The 15,620-nt window shown below is 45.0% G+C and overlaps 3 protein-coding genes across 15 annotated transcripts in view; 2 read left to right on the forward strand and 1 right to left on the reverse strand.

Annotated features, from left to right (window-relative positions):
- The window catches only part of PIP5K1A (phosphatidylinositol-4-phosphate 5-kinase type 1 alpha), a 52,846-nt gene extending 37,232 nt beyond the window's left edge, over positions 1-15,614 (forward strand). For 12 of the 13 annotated variants that reach the window (XM_050750023.1, XM_050750034.1, XM_050750026.1 and 9 more), the window contains 8 exons: positions 1,174-1,379; positions 2,839-2,922; positions 3,785-3,833; positions 4,606-4,690; positions 6,782-6,928; positions 7,097-7,226; positions 12,886-12,931; positions 13,936-15,614. In XM_050750023.1, coding sequence (XP_050605980.1) covers positions 1,174-1,379; positions 2,839-2,922; positions 3,785-3,833; positions 4,606-4,690; positions 6,782-6,928; positions 7,097-7,226; positions 12,886-12,931; positions 13,936-13,938 — 750 coding nt within the window. In that variant the 3' untranslated portion in view covers positions 13,939-15,614. The remainder of the gene's footprint in view (positions 1-1,173; positions 1,380-2,838; positions 2,923-3,784; positions 3,834-4,605; positions 4,691-6,781; positions 6,929-7,096; positions 7,227-12,885; positions 12,932-13,935) is intronic. The other variant, XM_050750112.1, reaches the window with a different exon arrangement.
- The window catches only part of VPS72 (vacuolar protein sorting 72 homolog), a 122,201-nt gene that overhangs the window by 62,876 nt on the left and 43,705 nt on the right, over positions 1-15,620 (reverse strand). The window lies entirely within an intron of this gene.
- Positions 1-15,620, forward strand: part of PSMD4 (proteasome 26S subunit ubiquitin receptor, non-ATPase 4) — a 69,713-nt gene that overhangs the window by 39,203 nt on the left and 14,890 nt on the right. The gene's annotated exons all lie outside the window — the stretch shown is intronic.

A 15,620-nucleotide genomic window follows, 5' to 3' on the forward strand; every position in this document is an offset into this window, starting at 1 on the left:
TCCTTGAGGACAGAAACTCTCTCTTTAATATCTTTATATCTCTGTAAGGAGGCACAGTGCCTACATGGTGGGGATTCAGTAAATGTTTAACTCAATTGAAGCTAGTCATATAAGGTCCTACCACAGATCTGTTCTGTCACAAAGTGTACTTTACCACAACCTCATTGTGGAATCTTCACAGCACAAATACGTATTCCTTGTTCTCTTGAGAAGGTAATGTTCTCTTCATGGAGACATACATGGAAAGAACAAAGACAATCTTGTGGGCTAGGCAGTGGGACTTGGAAAAATTATATTTACTCAAATGAGAGAAAGCTAAGGGTATGTAAATAAAGACTAACCAGGCTGGGCGCGGTGGCTAACGCCTGTAATCCCAGCACTTTGGGAGGCTGAGGCAGGCAGATCACCATGTCAGGCGTTCGAGACCAGCCTGGCCAACATGGTGAAACCCCAACTCTACTAAAAATACAAAAATTAGCTGGATGGGGTGGCACTGTAATCCCAGCTACTTGGGAGGCTGAGGCAGGAGAATCGCTTGAACCAGGAGTTGGAGGTTGCAGTGAGCCGAGATCGCAACATTGTACTCCAGCCTGGCTACAGAGCAAGACTCAGTCTCCAAAAAAAAAAAAAAAAAAAAAGGGGGGTGGGGGCATAAAATAAAATAAAATAAATAAATAAAATCTAGCCAGAGGGGGGTTAACATACTTTTCTCCAGGGAAAAAAGTAGGAAGAGGCAAAGGATAATCCTGTGTTTAGCCTTACAGGTTCACTGTAAGGCTAAATTAAATAATTACATCATGAAAGCTGTCAAGCCAGGCGTGGTGGTTCATACGAATAGTCCCAGCACTTTGGAAGGCTGAGATAGGCAGGTCCCTTGAGTCTAGAAATTAGAGACCAGCTGGGCAGCATGGTGAAACCCTGTCTCTACGAAAAATAAAAAATTAGCCAGGTGTAGTGGTGTGTGCCTGTAGTCCCAGCTACTTGGGAGGCTGAGATAGGTGGATCCTTTGAGCCTGGGAGGTTGCAGCTACAGTGACCCGAGATCACATCACCGTACTGTAGCCTGGGTAACAGATTGAGACCCTTTCTCAAAAAAAACAAAAAAAATTGTGAGATCCTGCAAAATATTTTTATTTCTCCCAAGGCTCAGATCATGTTTTTTCCTTCCGTTAGGTGCTGCAGAGCTTCAAGATAATGGATTATAGCCTCTTGATGTCAATCCATAATATAGATCATGCACAACGAGAGCCCTTAAGCAGCGAAACACAGTACTCAGTTGACACTCGAAGACCAGCCCCCCAAAAGGCTCTGTATTCCACAGCCATGGAATCCATCCAGGGAGAGGCTCGACGGGGTGGCACCATGGAGACTGATGACCAGTGAGTGGGCTCAGGGCCACTAGGGAGGAGAACATAGGCCCACAGCACTTTTTCTTTTTCTTTTTTTTAGTTTCACTCTTGTTCAGGCTGTTGTGCAATGGCACGATCTCGGCCTACTGCTACCTCCACCTCCTGGGTTCAAGCGATTCTCCTGCTTCAGCCTCCTGAGTAGCTGTGATTATAGGCGCCCACCACCACACCCAGCTAATTTTTTGTATTTTAAGTAGAGACGGGGTTTCATCATGTTGGCCAAGCTAGTCTATGAACTCCTGACCTCAGGTGATCCACCCACCTTGGCCTCTCAAAGTGCTGGGATTACAGGCGTGAGCCACCGTGCCCTGCCACAGCACTTTTTCTTTAGGAAGGGACCCAGCTTCTGGAAAGGAGTAGCCTTGACTCAGCAGTTGGATCAGTAACATTAATGTTTACAGAAGTATAGAATGAGTTTGAATGAGCTTGCTTAATATGAAAGGAAAAGAAGATTAATTTCAGGTTTATAATATATGTGGGAAGGAGAGCTATTCAAGAATTAAAGACTTAAAAAATTATAGTCTTAGATGCGTGTCTGCAAATTATATTAGAACTTTATTATCATTTTTTAATCTTTTTGTTAGTAATATATTAGAACTTAATAAAAAATAATTAATGGGCTGGGCACAGTGGCTCATGCCAGTAATCCCAGCACTTTGGGAAGCTGAGGCAGGTGGATCACTTGAGTCCAGGAGTTTGAGATCAGCCTGACCATCATGATGAGACCTCATCACTACAAAAAATCAAAAATTACCCAAGTGTGGTGGTGAACACCTGTGGTCCCCCCTACTGAAGAGGCTGATGAGGCAGAAGAATTGCTTGAGCCCAGGATGTCAAGGCTGCAGTGAGCCACTGTACATGCCACTGCACTCCAGCCTGGGCAGAGAGAATGAGACCCACCCTGTCTCAAAAAAAAAAAAAAATTATTACAGACTTCTTTGTGGAAGGCATCCTTCTTCATCATGGATCTATCTAGTAAGTGTAATTACTGAAATACCACAAATATTAGATTGTTTATTTTTTTAAGATATCCTGTAACATGACTCTCAAGAAGAGTGTCTTAGTGGGCATAAATTAAGATAGCAAAAGTACTGAAGTTGAATTAATTAGGAGAGCATTCCCAAAATTGCTGAGTAGTGGAATTTTAGATTCTCTTTGGTGGAATCAGAGTGGAAGAGGTAGGCAAGGAGATTTGGAGAAAACTAGATTATAATACATACTCTAGAGAGTTCCTGGGGTTAGAGAAAGGATCTCATTTTCTCCTGTTTTTTAAATATATTTTTTTCTCTTTTTGTTTTCTTGATCACTTATTGTCTGATCTCCTGGTTTATGGAAGATGAGGCAGTTATGTTTAGGTTTCACTTCCCTGTCCTGATCTGACTAAACTAGCCAACAGATTTTCTCACCCTTTCCTTTTTGCCTTTTCCAGTATGGGTGGCATCCCTGCCCGGAATAGTAAAGGGGAAAGGCTTCTGCTTTATATTGGCATCATTGACATTCTGCAGTCTTACAGGTGAGGAGCATATGGATCCCAAATTAAGAGAGGGTGGATACAGATAACCACTCATGTTTCTCTTTTAGATGGGTTTGTTGCCAAGTTCTTCCGGAAGCAAGAATAGTGAGTTGCAGTGTGGCTACTTACTTCATTAGTTTTCAGATGGTTTATTTCCTTGATTTTGCCTCTTTCCCCAGCCTTTACAACCCTCCCTTCCCCATCTCCCCAGACATAATGTATACCTTCTGTGGAAAGCTGAGTCAGTCTTGGAAGCACCAGGGTGGAATATGCCATCTGTCTGGCTCTTTGCAAAAACCTATGAGATGAGTCATGCTCCACATTGGGATACAGCTAGAAACGTTGCCCTTTTCCATGGAGGAAAAACAGGAGGGTCACTGTGTTCTGTAAAAAGTATCAGCCTGTGGAACTAAGAGGCAATGAAGTGATCACCAGGGAGGAGCTGGAAATGTTAGACCCCGGTTTTGTTCCTGTAAGGTTTTAAGTACTAATGAGGACTGGACAGTACTTGGTTTGTTGGTTCAGTATTATCATCCAGTTTTAACTACCCTTTCCAGTCTTGCCCATCTGTTCCTTCAGCTCTCCTTTTATAATAAATATTCATGTTCCTGATTTGCCAGGGACATAAATTGCCCTTTTCCCATGGGGGAATAATTGACTTACCTAGAAACAACATTGGTCTCCATGATGACCCAGCACTGCTGTGTCTGTTCTTGGGAAAACCAGTGTACCAGTAGATGTGCTTTCTCAGCTTCTGTCTTTTGAAGGTTTTCTATTAGCTCTTTAACCCCCTAAAATATAAAGTTATTAAGATCATTTATTGAAAAATGACATGAGGAGGTGATGTACATTTTTCTTGCAGGTTTGTTAAGAAGTTGGAGCACTCTTGGAAAGCCCTGGTACATGACGGGGTAAGTAGCAATACTAGAGGCTCTCTTACCCACTTCTGCCTCCATCACTTCTGATTGGCCTCCTCAGTTTCTTGCAATTTTTTTCTTTTTTTCTTTTTTTTTTTTGAGACAGGGTCTTACTCTGTCACCCAGGCTGGAGTGCAGTGGCATGATCTCGCTTACTGCAACCTCCGTCTCCCAGTTTCAAGTGATTCTCCTGTCTCAGCCTCCCGAGTAGCTGGGACTACAGGCACACGCCACCATGCCCAGCTAATTTTTGTACTTTTAGTAGAGACGGGGTTCCACCATGTTGGTCAGGCAGGTCTCAAACTCTTGATCTCAAAGTGATCTGCCCACCTTGGCCTCCCAAAGTGCTGGGTTGAGACGGAGTCTTGCTCTGTCACTCAGGCTGGAGTGCAGTAGCATGATCTCAGCTCACTTCAACCTCCACCTCCCAGGTTCAAGCGATTCTCATGCCTCAGCCTCCCATGTAGCTGGGATTACAGGTACCCGCTACCATGCCTGACTAATTTTTGTATTTTTAGTAGAGATGAGGTTTTGCCATGTTGAACAGGCTGGTCTCGAACTCCTGACCTCAGGTGATCTGCCCACCTCGGCCTCCCAAAGTGCTAGGATTACAGGAGTGAGCCACAATGCCCGGCCTTTTCCATTTATTTCATTTGTGGGTTTTACCCTTCTGCTAGGGGCTCAGTCTGGGGGAAGATAGCCCTTGGACTAAAGGTCCTCTAGCTGGGCCTCCCTCTAACTCTATAGCATTTCTTCTGCTCTGCAGGACACTGTCTCAGTGCATCGCCCAGGCTTCTACGCTGAACGGTTCCAGCGCTTCATGTGCAACACAGTATTTAAGAAGATTCCCTGTAAGTGGTTTCTACCAAGTGACTGCCTACTCTGACCAGTGGCTCCCTTACCCCAAGAGAACAGAGGGCAGGACACCTCTGGTAGGGAGCTGCCAACGCCAGAGGCCTCTCCTCCCACCTACATCCCATGAGAGCCATTTCTTACCCTTTGTGTTAGTCAGTCTGTCACAGTCGTTTCCAAGTTGCTGTTTCCCCCTTGGCTCTTCCTGCATATGTCAGTGAGGTGAGGGCCATTTCTGGGGAACTGGGATTTGCAAAAAAAAAAAAAAAAAAAAAAGTGTAGTTGTGGATGTAGGATCCATGCCACAGAGATAGGCAGAGCCAGACTTTTATGTACAGAGATACGCAATGAGGTTACCAGTGTTCTGTTTTATCTTCTAGACTATCTCAAGTGGTTAGAGAAGCATTTACTGATTTCTGCTTAGCACATGTTTTGTGTCTCTTTCCTCAACTTTCTTGTTTAGAAAGTGCCAATATTCTTTTTTTGCAAGTCTTCCATGCTGCTGCCACAGCAAATTCTAACTTCTCTTTCCCTTCTTCTCCTATTAGGCATCATTAGTCACATGGCAAGGGAGAGGGGACCTAGGCATGCCAGATAGTCTTAAGGGATATGGAAAAACCAGGCTGGGTGCAGTGTCTCACACAATCCCAGCACTTTGGGAGACCAAGGCAGGAGGATCAGTTAAGCCCGGGAGTTTGGAACCAGCCTGGGCAACATGATGAGACCTCATCTCTACAAAAAATTTTAAAAAGATAAGGAAAAAAATCATTTCAATCTTTACAAAATGATAAATATACAAGGGTCAATTATTTAGTGCTGGGCACATACGTGCTAAGAAGATGTAGAGTGAAAGTGTTACCTTTCTTGACCGGGCACGGTGGCTCATGCCTGTAATCGCAGCACTTTGGGAGGCCAAAGCAGGTGAATCACCTGAGGTCAGGAATTCGAGAAGTCTGACCAACATGTTGAAACCCCGTCTCTACTAAAAATACAAAAATTAGCCAGGTGGTGGTGCGCACCTATAAACTCAGCTACTCAGGAGGCTGAGGCAGGAGAATCACTTAAACCTGGGAGGAAGAGGTTGCAGTGAGCTGAAATAGGGCCATTGCACTCCAGCCTGGGTGACAGGAGAGAAACTTCATCTCAAAAAGAGTTCTTAGGTTTTACTATAGGATACTATTAAAGAAAAAAGGGGGCCAGGCGCAGTGGCTTACGCCTGTAATCCCAGCACTTTGGGAGGCCGAGGCGGGCGGATCATGAGGTTAGGAGATTGAGACCATCCTGGTAACATGGTGAAACCCCTCTCTACTAAAAATACAAAAAAAAATTAGCCTGGCATGGTGGTGGGCGCCTGTAGTCCCAGCTACTTGGGAGGCTGAGGCAGGAGAATGGTGTGAACCCGGGAGGCGGAGCTTGCAGTGAGCCGAGATCGCGCCACTGCACTCCAGCCTGGGCGACAGAGTCAGACTCCATCTCAAAAAAAAAAAGGAAAAAGCGGGCGGGGGAAGTGGCACACACCTGTAATCCCAGCACTTTGGGAGGCAGAGGTGGGTAGACCACCTGAGGTCAGGAGTTCGAGACCAGCCTGACCAATATGGTGAAACCCCGTCTCTACTAAAAATACAAAATTAGCTAGGCATAGTGGTGCATGCCTGTAATCCTAGCTACCCAGGAGGCTGAGGCATGAGAATCACTTGAACTCTGGAGGCAGAGGTTGCAGTGAGCCAAGATTGCGCCACTGCACTCCAGCATAGGCAAACGAGCAAAACTCCATCTCAAAAAAAAGGAATAATGCATTAGGGTACGTTTCATCTGATGGAAGTAGAGCAGCTGTCAAGGCTCCATGTTGGAGGGGTAGGTGTGGATATGTTTCCTTTCTTCTAGGTTTTATGCCTCTTGGAAAGTGAAGTGAGCTAACACCTTGTTTTCCGAATAGTAGTTCATAGAGCCCATCTTTGTTGACATTAGCTTTTTCACTTTTCAGACCAACTTTGGGTGTGTGTTGGGGATACTAGCAATTACTTGTATGGATGTCTTGGTAATGGTTGCTAAGGTGGTTGCTAAGTAGGCTCTCTCTTTCCCTTTTGAAGTGAAGCCTTCTCCCTCCAAAAAGTTTCGGTCTGGCTCATCTTTCTCTCGGCGAGTAGGCTCCAGTGGCAACTCCTGCATTACTTACCAACCATCGGTCTCTGGGGAACACAAGGCACAAGTGACAACAAAGGCGGAAGTGGAGCCAGGTCAGCACTATGGCTGGGGTCTCCACGTGATGGGGTGCTCCTTCCCTTCCTTCTGAGCCTTTACCTTGTCTGGCTAGGACCTCTGCTCCCATTTCTATCCAGGAAGCCAAGCTGCTACATATTTTTCCTTGTATTTACCATACCCCATCTTCTCTTTCTTTTTTCTAGGCGTTCACCTTGGTCGTCCTGATGTTTTACCTCAGACTCCACCTTTGGAGGAAATCAGTGAGGGCTCACCTATTCCTGACCCCAGTTTCTCACCTATAGTTGGAGAGACTTTGCAAATGCTAACTACAAGGTTTGTTTATTGGCCCCTTTCTCCATATAATCTTATCTCTCTTTTCAAGTCCTTGGAAACCTCTATAATATGATTGCATCGTAATAAATTACCCCAAGGGTTAGTGGCTTAAAATAACAAACATATATCATACTTTCTGTGGGTCAGGAATCCAGGCCCAGCTTAGCTGGGTCCTCTGGCTCAAGATTTCTCATGAGGTGGCATTTAAGCTGTTGGCCAGGGCTAGGGTCTCATCTGAAGGCTCAAATAGGAGAATCTGCTTCTAAGCTTATTTATGTGGTTATGGGTAGGATTTCGTTCCTTGTGGGTTGCTGAACTGAAGGCCTTAGTTCCTTGCTGGCTGTTGTCTGGGGGCTTCCCTCAGTTCTTTGCTACATGGACTTCTCCATAGGACAGCTCAGAACATGGCACCTGGCCTATCTGACAGTGAACGAGAGAGTATGTGCCTATGCAGAAACCATAGCCTCTTATAAGTTAATCTCAGAATTGACATTCTACTACTTGTGCTATATTCTGTTCACTAAATGCAGCCCACACTCAAGAGGTAGGGATTACCCAGAGGTGTGAATACCAGGAGGCGCAGGGATCATTGTGAGCCATCTTAGAAACTGCTTGTCATAGTCTGCCCTCTGGTCTCCAGAAATTTACATACCTCCATGTCCAAAATAAACTGACCCCTTCCAGGATCTCCAGAAGTTTCATCCCATTGTAGCATGAGCTCAAAGTCCAGAGTTTTATTACTTAAATTAGGTCCAGGTTTGGATGAGCCCCCCAGGTATAGTTCCTTAAGCACAGCTCCTCACGAACAGTTCTTCTCAATCTGTGAACTTGTGGAACTAACGAGACAGTTATTCTTTCCCTGTGTACCTAGCACACAGTGGTGAGACAGGCATTAGATAACCAATATACACATTTCTGTACATAAAAGAGGAGAATGGGAGGCACAAAAAGGAGTCATTGATTTTATTAGCTGTTCCAAAATCCAGGAAATGTTGGAGTTTCTTTTATTAGGCCTCAAAGCAGAATAATTCTCCATGGTTCTTGGCTCTACCCTCTAGACTCTTGGTTTTGTCTTTTGAGTCTTCCTTTTTCATCAAAGCTAGAGTGTATTTTTACCTGAGTTCTTTTCTCAGCCTGCTTCTTTCCAGTAGAATTTTGGGGGAACTAGTGGTCTCTTTATTTTGTACTGTTTGTCTTTTTTGATCCAAGGTGGCAGTGTTTCTACTGATACAGAAGATTTTGTGGGCCTCCTGTGATTCTCTTTTTTTTTTTTTGAGACAGAGTCTCGCTCTGTCGCCCAGGCTACAGTGCAGTGGCACGATCTCAGCTCACTGCAAGCTCCGCCTCCTGGGTTCACGCCATTCTCCTGCCTCAGCCTCCCGAGTAGCTGGGACTACAGGCGCCCGCCACTTCGCCCGGCTAGTTTTTTGTACTTTTTAGTAGAAACGGGGTTTCATCATGTTAGCCAGGATGGTCTCGATCTCCTGACCTTGTGATCCGTCTGTCTCGGCCTCCCAAAGTGCTGGGATTACAGGCTTGAGCCACCGCGCCCGGCCGAGCCTCCTGTGATTCTCCTTGGGATTTACTCCATTAGACAAAAGCCACACTCATAAATATCTTCTTCATGAGACCTAAGCTTACAGACCCTGCTTTTCGGTTGAAAGGATCTGTGAAACATAATCTTTTGAACAGCCTTTTGTATGACTGAATAGCGCAATCAGCCCTCCATATCCACAGGTTCCACATCCCAGATTCAACCAACTGTGGACTGAAAATACTTGAGAGCCTGGTATGGTGACTCATGCCTGTAATCCCACCATTTGGGAGGCTGAGGTGGGAGGATTGCTTGAGGCAGTTTGAGACCAACCTGGTCAATAAAATGAGACCCCCGTCCCTTAAAAAAAAAAAAAAGAAAAAAAAGAAAAGAAAAAATAGTAAAAAAAAAAAAAAAAAAAAAATTCCGAAAATGTTATGTTGTTGCTGACATGTACTGTACAGTTAGGCCTACAATGGTTGTGTCTGTACTTAACATGTACAGAATTTTCTTGTCATTATTCCCTGAACAATGCAGTATAACAGCTATTTACATAGTATTTACATTGCATTAGTTATTATAAATAATCTAGGAATGATTTAAAGTATATGGAGGGCCAGGCGTGATGGCTCACACCTGTAATCCCAACACTTGTGGGAGATAGAGGCGGCCAGATTACTTGAGCCTAGAAGTTTAAGATCAGCCTGAGCAACATGGTGAAATCCCGTCTCTACCAAAAATATAAAAAAATTAGCTAGGCGTGGTGGTATGTGCCTGTAGTCCCAGTTACTCAGGAGGCTGAGGCAGGAGGATCGCTTGAACCCAGGAGGCAGAGGTTGCAGTGAGCTGAAATCGTGCCGCTGGACTCCAGCCTGGGTGACAGAGCGAGGCCCTTTCTCAAAAAAATAAATAAAAATAAAGTATATGAAGGATGTGCATAAGTTATATGCAAATACTATACCATTCTATGTAAGGGACTTGTGCTTGTGGATTTTGATATTCAAGGAGAGGTTCTGGAACCAGTTCCCCACAGATACTGAGGGCTGACTATACTCTGAACCAATACCTTTTGTTTTTCTGAGGTCTTATTGAAATGTTTCACAGTCACGTTTGGCTTCATCTTTATTTTATTTATTTATTTTTTTTTTGAGACGGAGTCTTGCTTTGTCACCCAGGCTAGAGTGCAGTGGCCGGATCTCAGCTCACTGCAAGCTCCGCCTCCCAGGTTCACGCCATTCTCCTGGCTCAGCCTCCCGCGTAGCTGGGACTACAGGCGCCTGCCACCTCGCCCGGCTAGTTTTTTGTATGTTTTAGTAGAGACGGCGTTTCACCATGTTAGCCAGGATGGTCTCGATCTCCTGACCTCGTGATCCGCCCGTCTCGGCCTCCCAAAGTGCTGGGATTACAGGCTTGAGCCACCGCGCCCGGCCTGGCTTCATCTTTATTTATTTTTTTTTTTTTTTTTTTTTTTTTTTTTTTTTGAGACGGAGTCTGGCTCTGTCGCCCAGGCTGGAGTGCAGTGGCCGGATCTCAGCTCACTGCAAGCTCCACCTCCCGGGTTTACGCCATTCTCCTGCCTCAGCCTCCCGAGTAGCTGGGACCACAGGCGCCCGCCACTTCGCCCGGCTAGTTTTTTGTATTTTTTAGTAGAGATGGGGTTTCACCGTGTTAGCCAGGATGGTCTCGATCTCCTGACCTCGTGATCCGCCCGTCTCGGCCTCCCAAAGTGCTGGGATTACAGGCTTGAGCCACCGCGCCCGGCGACTTCATCTTTAGACCACATTTTCTTGGCAGTGCCCTGGAGCTTATCCTTGCTCAAAAGCCTTTTTTTTTGGGGGGGGGTAGACATGATGTCTCACTGTGTTAACCAGGCTGGTCTTAAACAGTCCTCCTCCCTCTGCCTCCTAAAGTGAGCCACAGTATGTGGCCTATCATTTCTTAATTTTAGCATCGTTTGCTCTCTGGAGAGGCTTAGAATTTTCAAAACCTATCAAGTTCTGGTATTTTTGTTTAATAGTCCTTCCCATAATTTCTTTCTGTTCTCTTACATTTTACTATAAGCATCAAGAGAAAACCAGGTGGCACCTTCAGGACTTTGCTTGGAAATCTCCTTAGCTAGATTGTCCAATTCTTTAGGCACATATTCTACTTTTCACATAATCACAAATCACATTGTTGCTAAACTTTATGCTGCAACCTTACTAGGATCTCCTTTCCTTCAATTTCCAATAAAATTTTTCTCAGTTTAAGCCCTCACTGGTAACCCCATTTAAGTCCAAAATTCTATAAACAGCATATTCAGGACACTAACTTTTCACTAAAATGCTCCTCCAAGCCACCCCCAATGTTTTGTTTTGTTTTTGTTTTTTGAGATGGAGTCTCACTCTGTTGCCCGGGCAGGAGTTCAGTGGCACGATCTTGGCTCACTGCAATCTCCGCTGACAGGGTCTCCCTCTGTCCCCCAGGCTAGAATGTAGTGGCACTATCTTGGTTTATTGCAACTTCCACCTCCCAGATTCAAGCAATTCTCCTACCTCAGCCTCCCGAGTACCTGGGATTATAAGCATGCACCATCATGCCTGGCTAATTTTTGTATTTTTGATAGAGACGGGGTTTTGCCATGTTCCTCAGGCTGGTCTTGAGCTCGTGGCCTCAGGTGATCTGCCTGCCTCAGGCTCCCAAAGTGCTGGGATTGCAGGCATGAGCCACCGCACTGGGCCACCACCCCCAAATTTTAGATTTTTGTTACAGCAGCACCTCAATTCCAGGTGCAAAAATCTGTATTATCTATTATTGTGTAACAAATTACCCCAGACTTAGCTGTCAAAAACAAACATTTGTTATCTCAGTCCGAGTGTGGTGGCTCACACCCGTAATCCTAGCACTTTGGGAGGCCAAGGAGGGCGGATCACCTGAGGCCAGGAGTTCAAGACCAGCCTGGCCAACATGGTGAAACCCTGTCTCTACTAAAAATGTAAAAAATAGCCAGGCGTGGTGATGCGTGCCTATAATCCCAAATACTCAGGAGGCTGAGGTGAGAGAATTGCTTGAACCCGGGAGGCAGAGGTTGCAGTGAGCCATAATTGTGCCACTGCACTTCAGCCTGGGCAACAGTGAGATCCGTCTCAAAAAAAAAAGAAAACAAAAATTTGTTATCCCAGTTTCTGTACCTTAGCTGGATGCCTTTGGCTCGGGTTCTCTCTGGAGATTACAGTCAAGCTATTAGTCCAAAAGCTTATCTGAGGGAAGATCAGGTTCTCAGCTCACTTACATGGTTGTTGGCAGTATTCGGTTCCTTTGTCACATCGCCCTCTCCATAGCCAGCTCTTAGCATAGGAGCTGAATTTCCTCAGAGCAGGCAAGCAGGGGCTAGAGCATGAGTCCAAGAAGAAGCTATGATATTTTTATAATCTCATCTCCGAATTGACATTCCATCTCCTGTGCCGCATTCTGTCCAGGAGAAGAGAATCACTAAGTGCAGCCTACACTAGAGAGGGGAGAGAATTACACAATGGCATGGATCTCAGGAGGCAGGGATTATTGGGGGGAATCTTAGAGAGTACCTACCACATCTGGAGATTGAAACAGAAGAGGGCAGAGTACTGGGAAATGTTTTATAGTATTCAAGAAGCCAAATATAGTTAATTAAAACAGTGTGCTTTGCCAGGAGCTATGGCTCATGCCTTTAATCCCAGCACTTTGGGAGGCCGAGGCGGGCGGATCACAAGGTCAGGAGATCGAGACCATCTTGGCTAACATGGTGAAACCCCGACTCTATTAAAAATACAAAAAAAAAATAAGCTGGGTGTGGTGGTGGACGCCTGTAGTCCCAGCTACTCAGGAGGCTGAGGCAGGAGAATGGCGTGAACCCTGGCAGAGCTTGCAGTGAGCAGAGATCGTGCCACTGCACTCCAGCCTGGGTGACAAAGCGAGACTCTGTCTCAAAAAAAAATAAATAAAACAGTGTGCTTCAAAATCTAGTAGCTTCTTAGCCTCTTCTTTCCAAATTCTAAATTGATTCTGAAGTGAAAATTAGAGAAGCAGTATGAGATTTAAGAGAGGAGTCCTTTGTTGTTGTCTTCTAATTCTTTTTCTCTCTGCTTCTGTTTTTTTTCCGCCTGTTAGTACAACCTTGGAAAAGCTTGAAGTTGCAGAGTCAGAGTTCACCCATGTGAGTGTCTGGGATGTGTGGGAGGTGAACGTTTTGCAGGGTATAAAGAGGATCACTCATGGCCTGGAGCAGGAAGTTAATTGGCAAGATTAGAGGATCTGGGTACCTCCTAAATCTTGTTTTTTATTTTTTATTTTGTTTTTATTTTTTTTTATTTATTTATATATATATATATATATATATATATTTTTTTTTTTTTTTTTTTTTTTTTTGAGACGGAGTCTCGCTCTGTCGCCCAGACTGGAGTGCAGTGGCGCAATCTCGGCTCACTGCAAGCTCCGCCTCCTGGGTTCACGCCATTCTCCTGCCTCAGCCTCCCGAGTAGCTGGGACTACAGGCCCCCGCCACTGCGCCCAGCTAATTTTTTTCTATTTTTAGTAGAGATGGGGTTTCACCATGGTCTCGATCTCCTGACCTTGTGATCCGCCCGCCTCGACCTCCCAAAGTGCTGGGATTACAGGCGTGAGCCACCGCGCCCGGCCTATTTATATATTTTTTTGAGATGGAGTCTCACTCTGTTGCCCAGGCTGGAGTGCAATGGTGCAATCTTGGCTCACTGCAACCTCCGCCTCCTGGGTTCAAGCAGTTCTCCTGCCTCAGCCTCCGGAGTAGCTGGGACTACAGGCGCATGCCACCATGCCCGGCTAATTTTTGTATTTTTTAGTAGGGGCACGGTTTCACCATATTGGACAGTCTGGTCTCGAACTTCTGGTGTCGTGATCACAGGTGTGAGCCATTGCACCCAACCATCGTGTTTGTTTTGTTTTTGTTTTTGTTTTGTTTTTTTGAGACTGAGTCTCGCTCTGTGGAGTGCAGTGGCCTCTCAAAGTGCTGGGATTACAGGCATGAGCTACCGCGCTTGGCCGCCATCTTGTTTTTTAAAAAATATCTTTGGTACCTGATACTTGGAGGCTGAAGCTGAAATAGAAACTTCTTAACGCTTGAAATCCATTCCTGCTTAATCTCATACTCCACATCCTTAACTTTACACTCTCCTTTTACAGTAAGCGCAAAGCCTCAGAAGACCTGGAACAAGATTCTGCCATCTCTGTGATCCCGAGATGTGTCAGCCCTTGCCCCAGCAATGCTGAATTTTCTTCTACTTGGTCATCAAAAAAGGAGTGTAATAGAAGCCAGGGGAGCTCCTCCTCCATCTTCTTACTGAAGAAGAACCTCCTCTCCTTCCCCTTCCTCATGAATGGGCATTAGTGCCTCAGACAGTTGAGGACCGAAGCATCCCCTCCACTCCAGAGTTGGGTGGTACGGATTTTCAACTGGCTAACCCTTGGCCTCCACAATTGAATTTTTTTCAGACCCCCATTCTTCATGCTGGAAATGGGATTGCTGTACTTGGCAGTTTTCTTTCCCCTCATCTTTGACCAGGAACTGGACTCTTAGTTTCCTCAGGACAGACTAGCTGGCACATTATCTCCACCTTAGTTCTTTCTCCCTGATCCCTGGAAGAATACCCCTGTAATCTCTGTAAAGGTTTTTGGGGGGATAAGGGAGTTTAACCACCTCTCAGCGTTCTTTTTTTTTTTTTTTTTTTTTTTTCCCTGAAAAAAGGAAAAAGCGCACAGCACACAGTTTCAAGCCAGCTTCAGATCAAAACTCCAGAAGTGTTGACAAGATGCCTATTCGTAGGGTTCCCTCAGAAGAGCCATGGTGTTTGTGAAGAGAAGAGTAGTGATTGCTCTGCCAGAAGCAGCTCCTCTTTAAGCTCCTCCTTTCTTGATGAATTTCTTAAGGCTGAAGGAATGGAGAGTGGGACATGGGGTAATCTTTACCCCTTTTGTTAAAACAGGAGGCAGCCATGGGCTGGGAGATCATAGCCCTTCCTAGGCAGAATCCTGTTCACTGCCAAGCTATAATAATTATTACTATTTTGCAATTTGAAATATATTCTGGTTGATTTTCTAAATGTGAAGACTTACTAAATGAATTTTAGATCATTCTCCAAAGGAGATTGTTTTGCTCTTCTCATCTTTTCCAACAGTGTTCTCCTGTTTGTGGAGCTAAGGTGAAGAGGGGACACCTGTCTGTTTTATCAGGCAGTCCGTATCTATGAGACCAGGAAATATTTTCTTAAACTCATGGGGAGACAGCAGATTCTTGCCTTGGTGAGGTCATTGCTGTGCCATATGTCCTACCCCCCTGTCTTCATGCAGGGAAGTTGGAAATGGAGGCTACATATGCCCTCTCCTCCCCATCTACAAGAGTTGTGGTTTTCCATCTGATTCTTCCACTCTTGTCAGGGGAAGAAGGGGGCCTGGTATCTCAGGCAGATTGTTGAATTCTTGTTCTATCCCTTCTCTATCCCACCCTGCCTTGATAATATGTTAGCCCATACCCCAAATAACTGTCTATATTAGACACCCCCAGCCAGTTTCTGGCTGCCTGTCTTTGCTGCCATGTTCTTTTTTACAAGAAGGAAAGAGTTCTTGCTATTTTTTTTCATAATTTACTATTTATGATGTATTTAAGTGTTTTATTAAGGACACAGTTCTGTTAGGGGTGGGAGGGAATATTTAAGGGAGGGCTGGGTCTTAGGGAAAGGAATGGGGAATCAACATTTTTATGAAGTGTCACTATTTGCCTTTACTTTGTATTGTTCAGAAATGGCAAATACAATATAAAAGTGATACATGGTTTTAATGTAATAAACTTTAATCGGTTATTTAGATCTCTT

Source organism: Macaca thibetana, chromosome 1, assembly GCF_024542745.1.
Source record: "Macaca thibetana thibetana isolate TM-01 chromosome 1, ASM2454274v1, whole genome shotgun sequence".
Lineage (NCBI taxonomy): Eukaryota > Metazoa > Chordata > Mammalia > Primates > Cercopithecidae > Macaca > Macaca thibetana.